Below are 21,972 nucleotides of genomic sequence, written 5' to 3'. Positions count from 1 at the left end.
AGTCAGCTCAATTAGCAGGTGTGTCAGAGACAGCAGCTTTTAAGCGCTCGGGGGCTCCTCTACAACATCTTCGGTGATTTCTCCTGTTGAAGCTGATTCGAGCCTTTTTTCTTTCGAGGCCAAGCATGTGTGGGCTGTTCGCTGCTCTGCTGAGGGCTCGACGGGCTCCTGCTCCAAGAGTAGGCCTCATGATTCAGCAACGAGCAGGTTATATCTACGGCAAACCAGCTAAACACAACGTCGGCCCAGCGGTGAGTTTACAAATGTTAAGTTAAATGCGCTGGTTTTAAGCTCTTTCTGAATATGTAGCTAATTGAAGTAACATGCCCCGCTCTGTCCAACAGGAATCAGCCTTTGCGCTGGCGGTGTTGACTCTGTGCGTCCTCGGGCCTTCTGGTTGGATACTTGCCCATGTAGAACAGTATAAAACCCGTGGCTGATGGATGAGGGCTTGAAACGTTGTTTACACTGGTTAAAGCCAGTATGCCTGCTGTTAAACGTGTCGTTTGAACCCTTTTTTGTAAATAAAATACACTTTCTGAATGAACAGTTTGCCAGTTTTGTTTTTCTGTATTAAATGGTGCAGTTCCATCGCCGCACCACCAGGCGGCAGAAGCTGTAAGCGGAAGTGAAACCTCTCGCTTTATTATAAACAGGCTGTATCGCCGCAAGGCTTCCACATCAGAAATTCTTGTACCTGTTAAGAGCCCAATATTACCGAATCGTTACAGAGCTGAAGTGCCTCTGCAGGCACCATGGAGCCGCAGCTGACAGGGGGCAAAAAGCGTCCATCAGGGACAAAACCGGCCGGAGACGAGGCTTCGCCGTCTCTGAAAGAGGAGCTTGTTGCGGCGATACATGGAGCATTTGAAGTGGCCGTGGAGATCGCAGTTCAGGAGGTGACAAAGCTTGTGGGTCAGGCGACAGGAGACGTCAATGAAGAGATGCGACGAGAGAACCAGTCCCTCAGACAAAGACTGCAGAGAGCTGAAGCCATGCTGGACTGTGCGCGTAAGGAGGAAAGAGGGGGCAGCTCCCCTCTTACGAGGCGTCTGCTGGATGCCACCAACCAAACGGATCTGCCGGATCACCCGAAATGCAACCCAGAAAGCCCAGATCCCGAAACGTGCAATGTGCAGGGAAGCGCTGAGGTCAGGGGTGACCCGGGTGAGCACAGCCGTGCAGACCAGCCTCCTGACCCCCAACATAAACATGTGAGCAGAAATGAAGAGCAGAGATCAGGCCACGGTGTGAGGACACTGCATGTCAGTGACGCTGCTTCAGACACACAGAAGAATAGTGGTGCTGTCGCTGCCTTGACTCTTGGTACGTAACAGTGTTTATTTTCTGCAGGATCACTCTCCCCCATCACTCCATGTATAGTAGAATACATAATACATTTTGGATCAGATGCAATGTGCGCACAAAAACTAAATGTTCACATATGGTGGCAAGATGTTTTCACACGTTTTGCAAAACCTCTGAGTGTGAAATTGTAGTGACAAACACTAGTTGCTACTTCATGTGTTACTGACAGCCAGGATGGCTGCGCTGCACACACAGGGTCACTTTATTTCCAATACTTAGAAGCTATTATAATGGCTGAGACACCTGTTAGCTCATGCTAGTGCATGTAACCCAGCAAAATTACAATTTGGAGCAAACATCCATGACATTCATCAAATCAAATAATTGATTAATGGATTATTTTAATTCTTATTTTGAAAGCTCAGATGACTTAAAGGCTTTAAATTTCTTTTCCGGTGAAAACATGCAATCATTCATTTAAGAGCAGACTGAGGAGCATCAGCAGCATTTTGAGATTATCGCTGGTCTTTAACAGTAGGGTCAGGTTCTTTTGTTTGCAATGCTTGAAGTCGTGTGATCCATGTACACCAGCAATGATTTCTGATGCAATGAGTTCATAAGAATCAATACTATGTTATGTTCCAGTAATACTATAGAAAAAGGTCAACTGTCCAATGCTACCTTTCTCATGGTGTGTACCTGTGGTCTTTTTGTTTACAGAAGTCACTGACAAGATGTCCCATGCATGTGCGGTAAAGGTAGAAAGCACAAACCAGCCATGTCGAGTGGCAGCCCAAGACAGCGACATGTCACCACCTCCCAGTGGGGGTGACGAGGCCACTTCAGAGCAGGTTACAGTGAAGCAGGAGAAGCCAGAGGAGGAGATGGATGGCTCAGCTTGCTGTTCAGTCTCCGTCAAAGTGGAGGATTTTAGCCCAGAGTGTATGTTAGCAGCCCAGTCCAAAATGCTGGAGGAGTGGAAACCAGAAGGGCTGCATATTCAGAACCGAGACTCGAATGCTCGCGTGTCCTGCACCAGGCTGGCTCAGGGTAAGAAGGGCAATGATGAGGGCCTGAAACAAACTTCAGTAGTCTCAGATGAAGTGAGGTTCACTCGACTGGGCTTAATTACAATGTGTTTGTTTGAAATGAAATGGTACAAAAGCAGTAAGTAATAATAAAAGATGTCTATGCTAATGTTGCATGTGATCAAATGTCCATCAAACTGAATTCAGACTGTAGTGGAGAGAAACGACGCTGATGACAAGCAGTAGCAGAGGCAGCCAGAGCAGGACTTTATTCACTGAGTTCAGCACATACACAAGTCCACAGCAACGTCCTGTCTTTTGCTGCCTACATTCGTTTATATACTCTTGCAGATGTGACAGACACCCACTTATTTCGAGACAGTGTCCAGCCAGAGACATTAGTTCACTTTAGGTCATATTCCTGAATGTGGAAGGTTATCATGGCCTAAGCCTTCCTGTTATCTATCCGACTATTGAGTGTCTTGTTATTGCAAGGGCATCTTATCCTTGACGTCACCAGAGCACTTTCAAGAATAAGCAGTGAATATTTCATAAACAAATTCTACCACGAGACCAAGGCCTTTTATTATTTGTCTTTGTAGTGTTTATCAGTTGTACAACCAACATGTTAGCAGCCAGTTTGTATTGTATTCCTGTGACTGTCAGACTGCATCACCTTCACGCCTTCAGGTGGTGGTGCCAAAATACAGCATCTTCACTTCTAGTTTGGCTGCTAGCTGGACCGTGTTCCTGTTAGCATTTAGAGAGCTGCCCAACTAGCAAATCTTCTGAAAAACTAAAAAGTCTATTGTTTAAATTGTTAAATGTTTTGTCATAAGGAATTTCCAAATCAAATAAGTATCGTGGCCTCAATACTAATTTACTGCATAGAAGTATATTTTCTATGTATCCTTATGGCTGATTTAAGTCGACTCTTCTGCCATATTGGTCAAGATTCTCTGTTTCTCTGAAAAAGTTAGATGAAAATATTCAACCCCTGCATGTGTGATTTTCTTTGTTTTTACACAGCTCATCCTCCCAATCTGACCACCAACCTCCCACCACCCGCAGATAGACCATCCCTCTCCTCAGAGTTCCCAAACATCTTCCAGCTGGCAGAACCAGCTCCCATCCCAGAAGCCCCTCCACATGTTTATGGAGTCCATGCACGGACCAGCTGCAACCCCGGCCACCCCGTCCTCTACGCCTGCAAGTCCTGCGGTCAGACGTTCCACCTGCCCAGCTTGCTGCGGCGGCACTACGGCCAGTGTCAGCAGAAGCTCCAGCAGTGCTGTCGGCAGCCCGCAGCAGGAAGCAGGAGGACCAGGCTGCAGCTTTACCCGCCGGGCTGCAGCCCCTTCCGCTGCACGGTGTGCAACCGAGAGTTCAACCGCATGGAGAACCTCAAGACTCACCTTCGCATCCACACAGGAGAGAGACCGTACACCTGCTCGGTCTGCTCCACGTGTTTCCGTCACTCTGGGGCATTGACCAGGCACTTCCGTATCCATACCGGAGAGAAGCCTTACATCTGCGGACAGTGTGGGAAGTCTTTCAGAAACTGTGGGGGGCTTAAATTCCACCAGCGGTCACACAGCAAGCAGCTACAGGAGAGTGGGACTCAACAGTGTTGAGGTCTTCAAGATTACATTTTGTGCGTGAGATGTAAATTGCTGATTTTATGCAATTCTCTATATGTATAATATGTTTTGATGTATCCCTTGTACGCACCCACAACGTCATGAATTGTGCTTTTCAATGCTAGAAAAAGTTTGTCAGTAGCATTTACAATCTGTTGCATTATAGTTCCAGCTATCTATTCATAAAATAAGAAGTGCAACAACATTCCAGAGATTTGACTAGTACGAGGAGGCATTCTCATTTCAGAGTAGTATCATATGTACTGGTTAATGATGATATGAGATTTTCCAGACTCACCTTCACTGATAGTCTGGCTTCTACGTTAACCAAACCGTCAGGTAATAGCTGACTGTCCCGTAACAGTCTGTCCTCTGTCTGAACTGTTTCCATCTTTCTCTACCAGGTCTTCCCCTTGAAGTAGCAGGTACCGTTTTCACAAACTATCACCCAGAAAGCAGCAACTCAACAAGTTAAAGGAACAGTCATGTGCATCGTATTGAGGTCAAACCTTTCAGTGTTGATGTCCTGTGAATCAGCGTCCTGTCATCAGTAGAACCGGACCCAGCAGAAAGACAAAGCATGGATACTGTAGCTGTGTGATCAGTCACAAAGGTTAGCTCCAGCCTGTATATGATGGCCCAGTAGAACTTATTGATATGAAATGTGTAATTCCAAGTGCCATTTTTCTAACTTCTTTTACGATGGTTACTAAAAATCAGCTTGTGTTATTCATGGCAATCTGTTTTTTCTACTCATTTGTTTGTGTGCCTAATCTTTCCAAATATCCATCTTATTTTGACTACGCTGTATGGAAATTAATTTCACTTGATGAATAAAACACACTGAAATACCTCAGATAGTGGACAGAGTATGTCAGCTTTGTTAAACTGTACCAGTGTACATATGACTAATGAGAGCCTACAGGCTGAAAGCTAATTTTAATTTGATCAGAGGAGGAAAGTAACAAAGTACATTTACTCGAGTATAGTCACTGAGGATGCACCCAGGTCCAGATCAACAACAGGTTCTGTAGAGTCCCAGTCCTCCTCAAGAAGTCAGTTGTTCCATGTGAACTAAGTCAAACAGCAGCCAGGTTTGACATCAGGAGAGGAAAGATGACTTGGAGATGACAGTCAGAGTTGTCAGTAGAGGGTGACAAAGATCATGTATCATTACATGAGAACATGTAAAGCTTGTAAAGAAACTACAGTTGCAGTTCACCAGACATTACTGTCAGACACAACAAACAGTGGTTCCTGAAATCTACGCAACAATCACCAGCAGAATAATAACACATACAATGGATTTATGAAAACTCCAAGGTAACTTATTTCATTCCTCCCTGTCTCACTGAGAAAGGGTTAGTGTATGCTCCGTTTCGTTAAGGCTTAACAAATCATTCACACAGATCATCAAAGGTTCCCATTACTCTTCTTCATTAATAGTATTTATTTATTCCTGTTTTGTTTTTTAATCCATGTGTTAGTATTTGATTAGCTCCCTCTCTCCTTCTTATTCTCTGCCTGTGTGCTCCGGTGTGAAATCAAAGCTTCAAATTCCTTTAGAGAAGACAACTGCTGTCAAATCTTCACCAGCAGCTGCAGAACATGTCTGTCCACTGAATGACTTAAACAGCGCTTTAACTCATGAGCTCCACTCTAAACCTCAGCGACACTTCACCCAAAGCCTGTGTTTTGACTGTCAAAGGGTCAGCTTTGTAGGCTTGACAACGGGCACATGTTGTCATGCAAAAGCTGTGATTTTTCACTCAGTCACGAGGCCCTATCAGCAAGTAGAGGGCTCTCACTTGTACTGTCAGTGATAAAATCAGTGTGAACGAACTATTGCTGTGTGGGAATGCGTGGCCTCCCTGTGCCCTGTTGAGGTGTCCTCCAGCTGAGCTCTTCTGTAACTGAACTGGTGCTTTCAACAAAATGTTACATTACTACCTGGTGATAATTTAAGACTCCTCTAATCAAAATTGTGTTTTTCTTAATGTTAAGTCACTGTGCAGAATGACATATATATAGTTTGACACTATAAGGCTGTTTTCACATTCACATGCTGGAGGGGGCTCACCTTCAATATGAGTTCAAAGCTCATTTTTTAAAAATTTACTTTATTGATCCCAAACTGGGAAATTACTTCTCTGCATTTAACCCATCACTGATTGAAACACACACATGCAACAAGCAACATGCAGTGAAACACGCAGAAGCAGTGGGCTGCATTCAAGCGCCCAGGGAGCATATTGGGGGTTAAGTGCCTTGCTCAAGGGCACATCAGCCAACTAATGGAGGGGGAGGGGATACTCCACCACACCCAATTTTTTCTACATACATAGAAGCAAGATTTTGAAAAATCACAGCTAGTTTGAAAATCAATCTTGGATCATCATGCAACTTGGTGTAAAAACTTGAAGCCTCTAGCGCACATAGAAAACTAAAAGACGCTGAAGTAGGAGATGTTTTATTTAGTAGTTCAACTTTTGAAATTTAAAATATTTAATATTAAAGCTATTTGAATATTTATGGATTTAGAATTTTTGAGTGATGTAGAACGATTGGCCTTAAATCTAATAAGTCAATTACACTTTTTTTTTTGGAAAACCAATATGAGACACAATTATTTTTAATATTAAAAGCAGAAAATTTCTTTTCAAACATGACCTTAAGTGAACTGTTTCATGTTAGAAGTAGACTTTCACAAAGCCTCCAGAAATCCATTTCTATTTCATTTTCAACTTAATCCATATCTACGTCCTCCACACGGAAAGGAGCTCACGAAATGTAATTTTAGGATGTCACGTCAGCTCCTACTCTGTGATCGATTGCATCGGACATGTGACCCTTTTCTGTTATCGGCTATTTGGCCTGTGTTAAACGAGGAAGCGGACGTTCTCAGCACAACACGGAGCTAACAAAGCTAGCTGGGACCACCAGCCGTCCACAGACAAAACAACAGATTTAACCGCAGGATTTCTCTGCTGACAGTTTAAAAACCCGCCTCGTTCTGACAGGCTCATGCTCATGCTGAAGGACAGGCTGCTGTCATGTTGACCTGGCCGGTTGAATTTGGAGGCTCTTCCTTCCTCCGGGCTGATGATTTCGTTGGGACTCGCTAGTTACGCCTGAGCTCTTTACAGCGCGGCTGCTGCTTCACAGGTTGCCTGTTGTTGGACAATCTGCTCGCGGTAACTCCTCTCCTTCATACCCTGCAGATAATATTAGCTGGGCTGAGATAGCAATAATGTATATACAGCCTCCTTCTGTTAGCGAGCTAAGTTAACTTTACCGTCTGACAGCATCTCACAGGCCACAGCACTTAGCGCTAAATTAAGGAGGTAGCGCTCAGGTGCTCCTATCCGTGCCTGTTCACGGTCACCATAAACAGTTTAATTTCACACGGTGTTGCTAAAGGAGGATGGTCTGGGATGTGCACTCTAAAAAAGTCACAGTTAGGATTACTTATGTTGAAAATAAGGTATTGAATGAATAGTACAAGTGTAAGTAGCTCTGTTGAAAACTATATTTGACAGCTTTACCTGAAAACGTCATCTTGAGCACAGCATGTCAATTTCAATGCATCCTATTAGTCTCTATTTGATTCACTGACGCGTTTAGAAATACACTCAAAGAATTCAGTTCACTTTTGAAGAAGTAGAGGTTCAAATGAACATGTGCAACCATTTACAGTAGCACGACTCGTATTTGTATTAGATACCATCCATTGCTGAAAATGAGGTAAACTTATCATCAGGCTGAAAAAGGCTGAAATGATAGGTGCCCTCTGTTTGGACTGTTTAAACGTGTTGCACCTCTGTTGGGTGGGGTCAGAAGTGTGCGTTAAGTTTGTGCTCCTAAAACCATGGTTTCCACAACAAGTGTGGAACGAAGAGACACTTGCTGCTTATTCTCACGTGAACTGAGTATTGTATTTGTATGTTAAGTGTCTTTATAAGATGAACATGATCACATAGACTGCAGGCTGTGTTGCACCCGTAACCAGACCTAACTGTGATGTTATAGTGTACTCACTGCAGCAGGATTCTGCAGTTGCTTTTCAGTGACAGTTTCAGTCTGACTGGCCTGATAATAGACTGGATTACTGCATTGTTTCACTTCAGCTGCTGTAAAAATAGCAGATGTGTGTGTGACTGAGAGGTACAGAGCCATGCTACAATCATGCCACCTTCTTTTCTTGTCTGCCAGTCCGGTCTCAGTCGGGGCCGAATTGTGAAATTTGTTTTGACGAGATCCAGAGTATGTTTCTTTAGGGGGGCTGCGACATTAGCAAGTCAATCTTTTTGTCTTTTCACCCTCTGAATCCTGAATCCTGCCTGCTTTCTTTTCCCCTGTCTCTGCACAGGAATGACAATGCACGGTGTGTCCCAGGACCCCTCACAGGGTGCAGGGGAAGGGGGGGAGCTGGTACACACATTATCTAAAGAGACCCCCGGATCTCCAGATGCATCTGAGTTGGGGAGCCCGCGCTGTACTCCAAACTTTGACCTCTTCAACATGGTTGTGTCCTATAAGAGAATGGCTCTGTTTCTAGAACCAGTTGCAGATGCAGTGGAGCTGGCCCGCTTCCTGCTCGGGTGCGTATAAGTGTTTGTTTGAGGCTTGTTTGAGCATGATCCATATAATTGCTCTCTGCTTTGAGTAGCAATGGCAGGAAGCCATATTTGTATTGGAGTATTCAGTGTCATTTGTGTTTTTTTCCCCCTCAGCTGGAAGATGCCTGTGTGCTCTCTGCTCGTCTGTGTGTTTCTCAATGTCTTCTTCTGCACCGTTAATGAAGGTAAGATGAGGCATTAGGCATTAATATTGATCCAGCTTTTGTTTGGTGTTTTGAAAGACACTTGAATAATTGATTAACTTGCTGTTTTGTCTGCCTCTCTGGTATCAGTGGGTTGGTTCACAGTGGGTGTGGTGGCTCTGTGTGTGCCAGCTGCCCTGGGTTACCTGCAGGACAGGTGTGGGGGCAGAGCCTCAGAAGCTGAGCTTCAGAAGAGGCATTACCACGCAGTGCACCGCAGAGACCTGCAGACAGTTCATCTCACCAAACAGGAGGCCATGCTGGAAGTCAAAGACCTGTAAGATGGACATTGCAGGGAATGGGATTATGTGTTGCAGGGCTGCAAATAATGAATGAATAATGAATTTATATCTGTTACAAAAAAAAATCTGTTCACAACACCTCAATCTGTGTCATGGTGTTTTTCACCTCCACATTAGTGATGTAGTGATTTGTACAAACTTGTTGGGCACAGCTTCACAATTTCTTGGCTACTCTCCACGATATAATAGCCTCAAGGCCTCACAAATTTGTTTAATTCATTTCCTACATAAAACATTTGCAAAGCTGTTCAAAAAATAACAGCTTTGGGTTACAATTATTAAGTAAATGATTTATAAATAAATAAACATGTTATGAGTGGATTAAAGATAATAACTAGACTAACTGAGGTAGCTGACAAAAATATCAATTAGTTGCCCTTTTTGGAACAGATTTACAAACTGTGGCTTGTACCCACATGTGTGTATGTGACATTTGTACACAGTATTTGTGGGTCGCCCTGTATCTTTGTTCTTACAGATTGTGGGTGTGCTTTTGTTTCCCGTCTTCACCAGGTTGAAGCACCTGGACGACATGCTGTCCTCTGCCTGCCTGTCAGCAGAAGCTATTTACAAGGTCCTGTACTGGGATAATCACAACAAGTCATCAAGGTTTGCATCAACACACACACACACACACACACACACACACACACACACACACACACACACACACACACACACACACACACACACACTCACTCACTCACTCACTCATATGGTTTGTCTCACTGTGAGCTGACATGTTTAATGTCTCCCTCCAGGTTCTATGGAGGGATGGTAATATTGGTGTGTCTGCTCTACGTGGCTCCTGTGGGATGGGTGCTCGCTGGGCTCAATAGCGCCATCTTCCTGTGGAACAGAGACTTCTGCAGAGGTTAGTTCATCCTGCCTGGACGAAGTAAAGGGTAAACACGAAGTCTGAATGAAGAAAATATAGCTGAAGTAAAGTGTTGTTCTCAGTTTTGTTGGACCTTAGGAAGCTGTTCCACATGGGCCAGTCCCAGGCCTCAGAGGGGGTGAGTGAAGAACAGGACCAGGGCAACTTATTGGACAGGACCCCCACACCGACTAGCCTGGAGGTGAGCAGAAGGACCACGGTGGAGAAAAATGCATGTGGATTTTGAAAGCTGAAGGATTTAGTGGTTGTGATTTACATTAAACCCAACCATGGTTGTAAGCTTCTTATCCACTTTATCCCATGCTCTCAATGTATTTATCCTGTACCATTAACGTCAATCCATGCACAGATTTGCACCAACCATCCACAGAACCATTTTTGTACCGCTGATGGAGCTGGGATTTTATTCTCCAGCAAAGGCGTGCACAGAGGGTCAGAGTAATGTGACTTTATCTTCTTGGAGGCCTCTGGATCACAGAAAGGCAGCCATGTGCTGCAAAATGAAAAAAATAATCAAAGGGGATCATGGTTCAACAACATCAGTTAATCATCCCACAGTTAGTTACATCCTCCTGTTTATTGAGCATCTCAGATGATGAGATGAGCGATGAGTCAGGTGCTGATCCTGTGACAGCCAGGAAATCAGGAACTGTCCGCAGTATTTATATATTAATATTTGTGTGTGTGTGTGTGTGTGTTTGATGACAGGACCTGTCTCCTGGCAGTGTGGAGGAAGCTGAGGAGGCAGAGCCTGATGATGAATTCAAGGATGCCATTGAGGTAAATACTATTCTAAACTTAATTTTACTCTTTTCTATCACAGTTTTTCATGTCACAGTTTTTTCCTTTTAATTCTGGAATTAGTTGTTTCACAGTAACGCTCTGAGGTTTCTTTTCTTTTCTGCTCAGTGGTGGGGGTAACAAGCCACAAAGTGACACCTTCCAGTAATCACATTACATTTGTCTGTAATGCAGTATTGTAGTGGTAGAGATACCAAACAGGATGAGCTGAACACTGAGCTCAACATGGAGGACCATCATGTACCATGTAATGTAAATGAGACATTTCAAAACTAAAAAAAAAAGTACATTTAATGAATCATAAATGAGATGTATAACAGGATAAAATGTTTAACAAGTAGCAGGGTGTAAAGACACTGAAGACACTGTATGATAAACGTGAGTGGAAAAAAACTCTGCATTACATTTTTGAATCACAGCTGTTGGAGCTTTCCACCACTGTGAGAATAATCCTCCTCTCATGACCTTTGTCCTGTTACATCCTGTTTTTTTTTTTCCCTGTGCTGTCCTCTGAACTCAGGAGCATTCAATGTCCCTGCAGGTGAGTATCGCCCCCTCTGTTTAGAAGAGGCTAGTGCACTTCTACTGTAGAACTATTTGACACATGAACAACAACTTCATGTGTTGCAAGCTGGTGGCCTTGTGGTGTAGTCCTTGCTTTGCTCTGTGGAGCGTGGTTATGGGTATGCTCCTGTGTAATCACACTGAATATCAGTGTTTGTGGGTAACATTGTTCTCATGTGTCGCTCTGCTTCCTGATTAGGAAACCCCTTTGGTCTTAGTGGTAAGTGGATTTCCCGGTGCCATCCATCCATCCATCCATCCATTCATGTGCTTGTTCGCTTGGCAAGAATTATTTGATAGTGATAATGATAATCCCATCATGTAGGGTGCTCATTCACATCTAGTCTGCATGACCGGCATTGTTCATGAGACATATTGCATTAGTGAAATCAGCTTTTCCTTCCTCAAAACCTCTCAGTAGGATGGACTCATTAATGTGTTGCAGTGCTTGTGTGTGTTGATTGAAACACATTATGAACAAGCGTTTTGCATTGAGGCATGTTCTGTATTTAATTACAGCATGTGTTCCATAAAAGAGCTGCTGCCAAATAGCACATATATCTTAAGAGTTTGTGATCGGCAGACTTTACATTTCAGCGTAGCTGACTGTTGCCTTTTCAAATTGGCAAATTGGCAGAAACGAGTTGTCCTGTTCCCTGAAAACCCTTTTTGTCAAGGATGGGTCTGATAATTTTCTTTTGGCACAACAAATTGCTTTCTCTTCTTCTTTTTTGTCCTCTTACTCTCTGGTCCTCTTGTACCATCTCATTAACTCGTTGTTGTGCCTTTCAGTGGTTAAGGTTGTACCAACCTGACTGTGTAGCCATTGATTTCCAGAATGTGCAGAATACGCCTTTTACCAAGGCTTATTCTGGGAACATGTAGGTACATACAGATATAAATGTAAGTAGATATACAGATATAATTGTAGGAAGATGGATAGATTAGGGTCAGCATTATAAGGATGGAATGATGCACTTTATTTTTTTTTTATCTCCTCAGGGGGTTTGGTGTCTTTATGTTTGGCAGATAGATAAAGTACAGCTGTATGAATATGCTTACTGTACATGTATTCTTCCTGTAAATACATGCATTTCCCATCTATCTTTCTAGTAGTCCTGTCATAGTGGCCATCATCATGATTTATTTATTTGCCAAAGCTCTTTTAGTCAAACTGGCTAAAATCATCACAGTGAATTTTATCCAATGCAACCCTGTCGCTGAGCTTGGCTCTGTTTCTTGGCCAGGTTTTCAGACTCCAGTTAGTGGAGCTTACACAGCATTTAGATGCCTTTTTGTTTGTGCCTCCTTCCCTCAGGAGGATGACGACGGGCCTCTCGGACCTCCAGAGTATGACACCATCTCTGAAAATGGACTGTTGAGCCGCAACGAACCAATACGCAGCAAGGTGTCCAAACTGACGGAGAAACTGCGTAAACGCTACCCCACCACCAGCACAGGTCAGTCTGCTCTGACTCATTCGCTGGTTTATTTCCTCCTCTCCTCATTATACCTCTGTGATGAAAGAAGAGTGTTTCGGAGGTAGTCTCATATGCTAGCTCTGAACAGATGCATTTTATTTTATAACTCATAATCCTGTTTACCTTTGTCTTTTTCTCCAAGGCAACTGTTCTAGCTGCAATGCCGTCTTCTCAGTGCTGAAGAAAAGGGTGAGACTGAAAACTTGTGACAGGAATTGGGGATATATTTAGGCATCACGTCATCATGATGTTTAATTTTGTCTTTTATTGGCACAAGCTTCAAGGCGATGTCTCTATTTATTACAGAGGAACTGCAGTAACTGTGGCAACAGCTTCTGTTCCCGATGCTGCTCCTTCAAAGTGCTGAGATCATGCATGGGCGCAACAGGTGCGAAGGGGAACTGAGGAGAAACTGCATCAATCCGACATTTTATTTTTAGACAGATTGTTAAAATTTTATGACCGCTGCATCATGTCACATCACAATATACTGCTTCTGTCTCCCTTACTGGTCTGTGCTTTGAGTTCTGATCTTGTTCTCTTATTGTTTCTCCTTCAGCTCCGGAGGCCCAGAGAGAGACTGTGTTTGTTTGTGCTGCCTGTAATTCCTCTCTCATCAAGTTACAATGAGGTGGCAGGCCGGTTTAGTGTCCTAGTGGCCAGCAGGAGGTCATTCACTGTTCGCCCCCGAGGCCAACTCCAAGTCACTGAAACCCTAACACATGCCTTGGTTTTCAAGTTAAGCACTTCTGTCTGTCAAGATACCTCCCGTGTTGAACACCAAGAACCCCCCATATCTTTACCAGTTGCATCCCTCCTCAGCTACTCTCGTTTCTTATGGGACTTCTACTATAATGTGTTAAATATTTCCTGTTTCAACTCTCAATGAAGAACTGGCCCTTATGAATCAATGAGACTTTCTACAGAGCACAATGGCTCCAAAATCAAAGGACCTTTTCCCTTTGCTGTGCAGAGGGAGGTGCAAAGCATGCAGGGTAGAGGCTGGGATCCGGCTCGTGCTGTCGGGTGATACAAATAAGCTTAGGCCGTCAGTGGTTTTGCTCTTGCATACATGCTTTCCCTCGCCATAAAGTCAATTCCACTTCAATGTTGTTATCTTCAGCCCTGTGTAGCAGTTTACCTGTACTGTATTGCTCAGAGGACTTTCCTGTATGAACAAGAATGAGGCCAGCACTGTTTAAACTGCCATGTTCTTAGATTGGTGATAAATGGGGATGATGTGAGCGAAGGCTCGCAATGTGAATTTGGTTTGTTCAGATGAACAAAATAATGGAGGCACGACCAAAAGAAGCAGCTCTCCATTTGGCTTTGATTGCCACAGTGTGCACAGGTTGGTCATGTCATGTGATTAGCTCTGGCTTTGTCCAAGTCTTTGGGGACAGTGTTTTTGGTTAACTTCTTATTTTACCAGTCATGTCTGCTGCCACTACAATCCACATGTTCCGCCTGTTGGTATCCACATTATTTATCAGACCTCGAGTTGATAAATATACAAGCTTTTGTTAATTTACCTGAAAACTTTGATTTTAGGTGCAGTTCTGCCACTGAAAAAGTGGAAACCTCACTAACTTGAGGTTTGCTTTTTTTACATAGTGTTTCCACCAGCTAGAGGAGCTTACAAGACATGAGGGGAGCAGATATGACATGCCATTAAACAATAACTCCATGGCAGTAAACTGAAAATGCATGGCCTGCAGTGAATCACATTGCATTTTTTTTGACAAGTTGCCAGTGAGGTTGTTCTGGAGGGTGGTGAATCAGGCTTTGTGAACATTTGGACAGGTTTGTTCAGTGGACCAGCTTGGTGTACATGTAATGATCAAATTGGCGCTTCATTTTGGTCGTCATTTTTCCTGTGTTGATATGTCAGATAAGCTTTTTTGGAGTAAAGCAGCCAAAAAGTCAAGAAAGCTGCTTGAAGTCCCTGGAGCCCCTGCGTTTCCTCTAACTGGATCAAAGTCGACCCAACTGGATTGAAGTTGTTCGAATGGACTGAGCAGCCAGCTGAAATTGTTATCAGAGCCTCACACTCTTGAAAGCGGGACTTAAAAGAATTAATGTGGAGGCCTTGCAACCCAAAATGTGGATTTTGGTGGTAAAATGATTTTAATCATGAGTCAGACACAGATGATTGTAATTGTTTGCTTTGCTTTTATTGTAATCATGTATAAACTGTCACTATAAATTGTTCTACTATATCTAATATATTTAATTTAAACCTCCAGAAAGTGCAAGTTATTATTTGACCTAATAATTCATACTGTATATATTGCCCTTATTTTATGGATGAGATATGTTATTATTGAAATAAACTGTGATGATTTGATTAACCTATAGTCACAAGTGGTAAGTATGGTCTAGTTGACTTGACTGTACTTTTTTTGGTCCAAAAATGACTCATTGGATTTGAGCAACTTCAATATTTTTTTCTTTTTAAACGTGACGCTGCCTGAATTTGTAACCCCTAAAAATTATGTCTGTTTTAAATTGTTGAGATTTTAATTAACTTTTCAGAAATTTCAAAGATAAAAATTCAAATGACATAAATTCAGATAGATGGCTTTCACTGTAAGATAACACAGTACTAAAGACTTCAAGTTTAAATATAAGTCTTTAGTTATTAAATTTCACAGTGATGTCTGGTTGGTAATGAGAGAAACTTTAAAGGCTCCTACAAATAATTTATATAATTGATGTCTCAAAATGACTGTAATGTGAAGGGTGTTGCTGGTTGTGGCAAACACACTGATTGCCACAAATATTGTTCGACTGAAAATAAAAAAAATAAAGTAATTTAATGCAGGTTTAAGGCTTTTGCTTGCTCCCATGCTATGAGCATGTGCATGTCACAGCAGGAGAAGCTCACTTGTGAATGAGGAGCTGAATGATGGCTGCTGTGGTCTCAGGGTCCTGGTGTTGGGCGTGCAGGTCCACGGGGACACATGAGCAGAACATGGTGAACGTTTTAGTACCACCTTCCTGTGACAAGTGAAGACATTTAACGCAGCGTGGACGCAAGTGTGAGACGGCGGAGCAGCTGAATTAACATCACCTACAGCCTGTAGTCGCGTTAGCACCGCCCCTCCGGCTCCCACCCCGCCCCTCCCCCTCCACTCCTCCAATCCGTCCCCGTGTCCCACTAAAGCGATTTCGGCGCATGCAGGGACTCGTACCTCGCGGCTACGGATGGCAACATGGCGACAGAGGTAAGACTGGCACGCTCTCTGTTTATTTTCCCCGCCAAGGTGTCGATTCCCGGCGCGAGCAATTAAACGACAGTCTGAATAAAACAGGCGCGGGCGCAGCTGACGCGGTCAGCGAGGGCATCGAGGCTGCACACGGTTCAGCTGTGCCACACTTGAATCACTACTGACGGCGGTGTCCTACATTATGACGGCAGGTCCGTCTGCAGGTCGTTTTCTTTCTTTTTTTTTCTTTGCCTTTTGGGAGGGGGGGGGCTTTTTAACAGGGAGACCAGGAACATGACCGCTGGAAGTGAGCCGTGCTTCGTGGGAGCAGATCGGGGCAGAAACCGCGCGGTCCTCCACGCGATGTTAGGATGTGGCGGTGAAAGCAGATCTGTTTTTTATCTGTTGGGACGCCCCGTTAATCCGGTGACAGGCCACTGTGTGGACAGTGACCGCACACACACACACACACACACACGCAGGGATAGCGTTCAGCACCATGGACAGAAGCCATGCCGCCCTGACCTTCCTCACTGCTCCTCCTGCCTCTCTCGCGCTCTCAGAAATGCTCAGAGAAAGAAAGGCTGATGAACGAAAGCTGATGTTTACCCGACACACACTTTGATGCAATCAACATTACCAGAGTAAACACGAGAGATTACAAGGGTTTGAATGCCCTCACATCAATGCGCCTCATCTTGTTCCACCTGATCGATCTGTTGTGAGCTGTAGTGAAATGTTGTCCTGTCTCCTGCGAGCTTTACTCTCCTGTAAGAGAGAGATCAAAGTGTGTGTGTGTGTGGGAAAGATAGTATGTCCATTGCTGGGCTCTGCTCCAACAGACAACAAGGCAGAAATGCGCACAGACACTGAGCCACAGAGTGATGGATCACATCTTGCCCGCGTCTCCTCTATCATCCTATACTTCCGATTCAGCCAATGTTTGGACACATTACGAGCGAACGGGTGCACGGAGAGATGGAGCTTCCTCTGGGGACTCATTATGGACGCATACCCGTCACTATATTTGTCTCTGTGTGTGTTTTGTCCTCCTCAGTTCCACAATCTGCAGGAGTTGAGGCACAGTGCATCTCTGGCGAACAAGGTCTTCATCCAGAGGGACTACAGTGAAGGAACCACCTGCAAGTTTCAGACCAAGTTCCCCTCTGAGCTGGAGAGCAGGGTGAGGAGACGGTGGCATCCAACCACACATGCATTTAAATGAGTGACATGAAGAGAATAATTCAAGAGCAGCACAAGATAGAAGCAATTGTAACACTTTAATGTGTCTACTTGATACACGTGTTTGCTAATCAAACTGTACTGACGGCCTTACTCTTGCAAAATGTTTTGAATGTAGCCGTTTCCTCCTTGTCAGAAGGGATAAATGTTGCTAAATTCAAGGCAATATGTGTTAATATTTTATTTCTATCAAGAGATCCATTACAACACACACATTTCACATTTGAACACCTGTCACCCCACCAACACCCGCATCTTCAGAAATACATGAAAAATGCAATCAAAAATACTAAATAGTGATGATAAAATACATATAAACGAGTACGCCAGCTGATAATTGGTGAACAGTGAATACCTGCAGTAGACTTTGAAATAATGGCAAAGAGACAAACAAACTGGCAGATTTCCAGTGTTGTCCTAGCTGTTCCATTCTGAACTGATGCGTTCAGTTTAAAAGAATGAATGTTGGAGGAGAGTAATGCTTCTATTAGTTTGATTTACTACCTCATGAACAGAAGTGCTAATCCTGGTGGTCCAGTGGTAAAGACACACACCACATAACTGGCATATTCCTGACTGGATTTGTTGCACGTCGCGCCCCTCTCTTTCTCTCCTCTCTACATCTACTAACACTATCTAACTAAAGTCTGTCTTAGCGATGTGTCCCTCATGAACGAGTCAGCTCTATCTAAAAGTAAATGATGGGAGGCGGCTCCTGTCCAAGAGCCGGTAGCTGCTGTTTTTTGTAAATTAATATAAGACCGAGTAGCAGGATGATCCTATAACGTATTTATTGAATATGATCCAGAAACATCTCACTTTGTAATAGCATTAAGACGGTGAGACATTGAGACTATGACATTCAGTACACGTGTAGTAGTTTTTGATGTTTTTCAATTGTTTCAGGTTTTTGTACCAAGCATAATTCAAAATTATGGTGTTCTGAAGATTTCTTATAATTATTAAGTGATGAATGAGCACACGTACCAATCAAAGTTCAAAACATTGCTACATTTGTCAGAATGATAAAAGCCAGAGGTGGAACTAAACGGGGAGCCGTATGGGAACCGAAAGAGACGGCTGTCACTGCTGAGCTGAGCCAAACGATCTGACTCACGAAAAAGAGCCAGAGTTCCCATCACTAGTCTGTCTGTCTTTTGATTTTGTCAACAGCCGTTCGTCCAACTGACTTTACACTTGGTGGGTGTATTGCTGAGGACCCTTGGAAGTGTGAATTGGTTTGGATGAGTGGCTCTCTAGAAAGCTGAGAAGCATTGCCTTGCCTAGCTGGCTAGCTTCGGCATGAATTCAGGAATCTTATCAAGAGTAATGATTTAGCTGTAAAGATTTCATTCCTTCACTGTTACGTCTGGATGAAAAACGTCTTAGAGTTAGATTTAAATGGCACGGCTCTTATTTCAGCATCTCCCGCAAATGTGTCTATAAAGACACTTTTTCATTGCATATTTTGACATTTTTAATACATGAAACAATTTTGCTTTTGTGTGCTGTGTGATTTTGGCCCACATTCAGTCAATTAAATTACTATGAGGCAGAAATAACGATACTGATTATTAATAATTAAGACATGGCTCATGCTCTGGGAACACCTCAATACAGCGTTAAAAACTGGTGGTGTATTGTAGTATTACTGTGTCTTAAGTAAAGTTTGAAAAAGAAAAGAAACGCTGGTGGTGCAGGGGCTCTCCAGCTCTGCAGGTTGATGACTTTGAGAAAGCTGCAAGCAGCAACAGCGGAGGCCAAGAAAACGGTTGCTGTTCTGAGCATGCAGATTCTGAACAGGCACTGCACGAGTCAAATCCAGAAAATGATCCTTACCAATCCCAACCCGGCTACCTATAACTCTGCATGTGTCCCCAGATTGAGCGGACACTGTTTGAGGACACTGTGAAGACGCTGAATAACTACTACGCTGAGGCAGAAAAGATAGGGGGCCAGTCCTACCTGGAGGGGTGTCTGGCCTGTGCTACAGCATATCTTATCTTCCTCTGCATGGAGACGCGTTATGAGAAGGTCAGACTGGTGGTCTCAATGCATTTTAATGGGCTGGGCCAATGATTAACATGTCTGGAATTCATTACCGGCTCTCTTTTTTTCTTCTGTCTGTGTGTTAGGTGCTGAAGAAGATAGCTAAGTACATTCAGGAGCAGAATGAGAAGATCTACGCTCCCAGAGGGCTGCTCATCACAGATCCCATAGAAAGGGGAATGCGGGTCGTATCCTTACTGTGTTTTTCTTGGCGTGCACACAAAAGCTTTAGCATTTATCTATGCTGTTTAAGTAACCACACTTCTCAGCAAATTCTTGGTCCCTAACTACTCTCCCACCAGATAGAGATCTCCATCTATGAAGACCGGGGCTCCAGCGGCTCCAGCTCAGGGAGCAGCTCCGTGTCCGGCAGCACTGCTCGATGACTGGGTGCTTCCTGACCGCCGCGTCCCCCTGATCACTCACAACCCTGGAGGAGGACTTAGGACAATGATGCTACTCCTGTTCCAACACTTAGCCCCCGCCCGCTCACACAAAGGATTCACTAGCTTTTAACAAAGAGAGGCATGTTGCTCCCAACATGCTAACACATGCTAAAGTTGTTCAAGCTTTTTTTTTCACGCTTAAAACACACTCTTCAGTAGTTTTTTGCAATGTGCATGCGCCGACACAGTCCTGATCCTGTAGGATGCAATGTCTCTGTGTGAATTTTGTTAGCAATACTTTTTGTGATCGTACCGTTACCTTCCTTCCTATCCTCGTCGAGGTTACCACAGCTGCGTGTAATCTGGTGGGTGAGAAAAGGATGTGTGGAAAAAAGAGGGAGGAAGGAAGTGCAGAGGCAGGTGAGGAGACCACTGGTCTCGCCAAACCTCCTACCTCAGCCACCACAATTGCATCAATAGGGTCCAGATCAGCCACAGCTGCACCCTGACCGCACCGGACCAACCAGGAAACTGGACTGAACTCATCACCATCAACCCTGCACACCAGACACTGGCTTTTAAGATTCTAGCAAATGTAAGTAGGATGTAGGAGTAGTTGAGTAGGGCATCACGCAGTTTCACCTCCTTAGAGCCCTGACACACTGTACAAAGAACCTCCTCCACCTTCACCTCTGATATTAAATCGTGCTGTCTGGTAGCAGATGAATGTCATTCAGCCCGTCCATGTATATAATGTAGCAGATCTTCCACTTTTCTCATGTGAGGCCTATATTTTATTTGTTAGGCACACAAACAGACACATGCACAAATTAGTACTAACCTCTTGGTTTCAATGAGTGAGGCCAAATCTTCCTAAATTTTGATTATGCAAATTCATACTGTACGTTGAATGCAGTAGTAAGTAGACAAAGGATGGGTCAAAAAGTCTTCCTGAATCTTACCTGTTGTGGTTTCAAATACACCAACCCTTCCTTGATTTCTGAACAACCTTCCAAAGATCGACCGCCAAAAACTGGCTCACAAATGTGAATGTGTGTCTCTTATTTTGGTGACATTTTGTGCAGGAACAAACTTTCGTACCGCTTGTTGTTTGATACACATGGCAATGAGGTATATATTACTGGTGTCAAATAAATACTGTTTCATCACAGCCGCACAGAACTCATCTGTCTTTATTGAACAGTAAATCTACAAAATAGACCTTTACCATGGCAGACATTTTGACTTGTCACAGCAGGAAAGGCACAGCTGATTGTAATGATGATAATAATCAGTGTCACTCCCAGACATAGCAGGCAGCTGTTTGGAATCCTGAAAGCAATGATTAATGCGCTGAACACAACCTACACAGCACCGAACAGCAGACAGACACAGTTAGTGAATAGACGGTGAACATAATGGAGCATTCAGCAGCTGAAGAGACAGATATTTCCCTCAGGAGATGGTGGAGACCCAAAACAGAGCAAAAAGAGGGGATATTGGACCGAATTACTGATAATGTTTCTTCATAAGTGCCTGATGCAAATAAATGACTTGCTGACGCTTTAGCCGTAATTATTTTGTTGGTTGATAATATATCAATGTTGTGTTCACTACTCTTCCTGCTGCCCCTATGTGGCCAAAAAAAAAAAAAAAAAAAAAAAAAAATGGTGGCTTTAACATTATTAAATACATGTTTTGCTTTCTCACAATTGATTTAATGTTGGAGGTTTGTCATCTTGGCTGCACAGGATTTGACTACATTGAAATGTTGTCATATCACCATGTGGAATTTACTGCAAATGATTTACTGAAAAATAGGTCCAAGGATATGTATTTTATGTAAAGTAGGCCTTTTTCAAGACATTTTGACACATCCCAGTAGGAAAAGCACAGGCGTGAATAATAAAATGACTGATGGCTGAATTACATTTAAGGGCTTCATTTTCAAGGTCCTGGTGTTGTGTGTGCTGGCTGGCTGTCACACTGTCATGACTGACTGACACATGGGAAATACTGGTGCTGTTCCTCCTATGACGAGCCAAAATGTCTGTGAAAAAGGCCTGCAGTACATAATAATGATACTGATTTAAATATATCGCATGCACTAAAAACTTCAGAAAGGTCAAATTTAAAAATGTTGTGACGAGCTTTGGTCAGGAAAATCCCCTCATGTTTGGATGCATGCTTGAATGACTAAATGACACTGCAGCAGCTGGATGAAGGATCCCATGCATTCTGA

At 43.5% G+C, this 21,972-nt stretch overlaps 3 protein-coding genes across 5 annotated transcripts; all 3 read left to right on the top strand.

Annotated features, from left to right (window-relative positions):
- The first annotated feature begins 669 nt into the window (after positions 1–669).
- On the top strand, positions 670–4,820 carry LOC121604472 (zinc finger protein 263-like). Of its 2 annotated transcripts, XM_041933990.1 has the most exons (4): positions 670–1,326; positions 2,029–2,358; positions 3,366–3,990; positions 4,381–4,820. In XM_041933990.1, the coding sequence occupies exons 1-3, from the start codon at positions 756–758 to the stop codon at positions 3,968–3,970; spliced, it is 1,506 nt and encodes a 501-aa protein (XP_041789924.1). In that variant the 5' UTR covers positions 670–755; the 3' UTR covers positions 3,971–3,990; positions 4,381–4,820. The 2 variants fall into 2 exon arrangements, with proteins under 2 accessions (XP_041789924.1, XP_041789923.1); XM_041933989.1 differs by having other exon boundaries at positions 3,366–4,820.
- Positions 4,821–6,872: 2,052 nt separating this feature from the next.
- zfyve27 (zinc finger, FYVE domain containing 27) lies at positions 6,873–15,652 on the top strand. 2 transcript variants are annotated; one of them, XM_041933496.1, is made up of 13 exons: positions 6,873–7,170; positions 8,346–8,577; positions 8,710–8,780; positions 8,889–9,075; positions 9,614–9,709; positions 9,862–9,974; positions 10,061–10,179; positions 10,707–10,778; positions 11,320–11,340; positions 12,682–12,823; positions 12,987–13,033; positions 13,151–13,232; positions 13,404–15,652. In XM_041933496.1, the coding sequence occupies exons 2-13, from the start codon at positions 8,348–8,350 to the stop codon at positions 13,472–13,474; spliced, it is 1,251 nt and encodes a 416-aa protein (XP_041789430.1). In that variant the 5' UTR covers positions 6,873–7,170; positions 8,346–8,347; the 3' UTR covers positions 13,475–15,652. The 2 variants fall into 2 exon arrangements, with proteins under 2 accessions (XP_041789430.1, XP_041789431.1); XM_041933497.1 differs by lacking the exon at positions 11,320–11,340 and having other exon boundaries at positions 13,404–15,651.
- A 407-nt stretch (positions 15,653–16,059) lies between these two features.
- golga7ba (golgin A7 family, member Ba) lies at positions 16,060–20,850 on the top strand. The gene is made up of 5 exons (XM_041933946.1): positions 16,060–16,071; positions 17,111–17,236; positions 19,177–19,329; positions 19,431–19,532; positions 19,647–20,850. Exons 1-5 carry the CDS (start codon positions 16,060–16,062, stop codon positions 19,728–19,730), a joined length of 477 nt encoding a protein of 158 aa, XP_041789880.1. The 3' UTR covers positions 19,731–20,850.
- Positions 20,851–21,972: the final 1,122 nt, after the last annotated feature.

The sequence above is a fragment of the Chelmon rostratus genome, chromosome 3 (assembly GCF_017976325.1).
Source record: "Chelmon rostratus isolate fCheRos1 chromosome 3, fCheRos1.pri, whole genome shotgun sequence".
NCBI lineage: Eukaryota > Metazoa > Chordata > Actinopteri > Chaetodontiformes > Chaetodontidae > Chelmon > Chelmon rostratus.
Note: the sequence above shows the minus strand (reverse complement) of the source record. Positions and strands in the feature narration are given on the sequence as shown.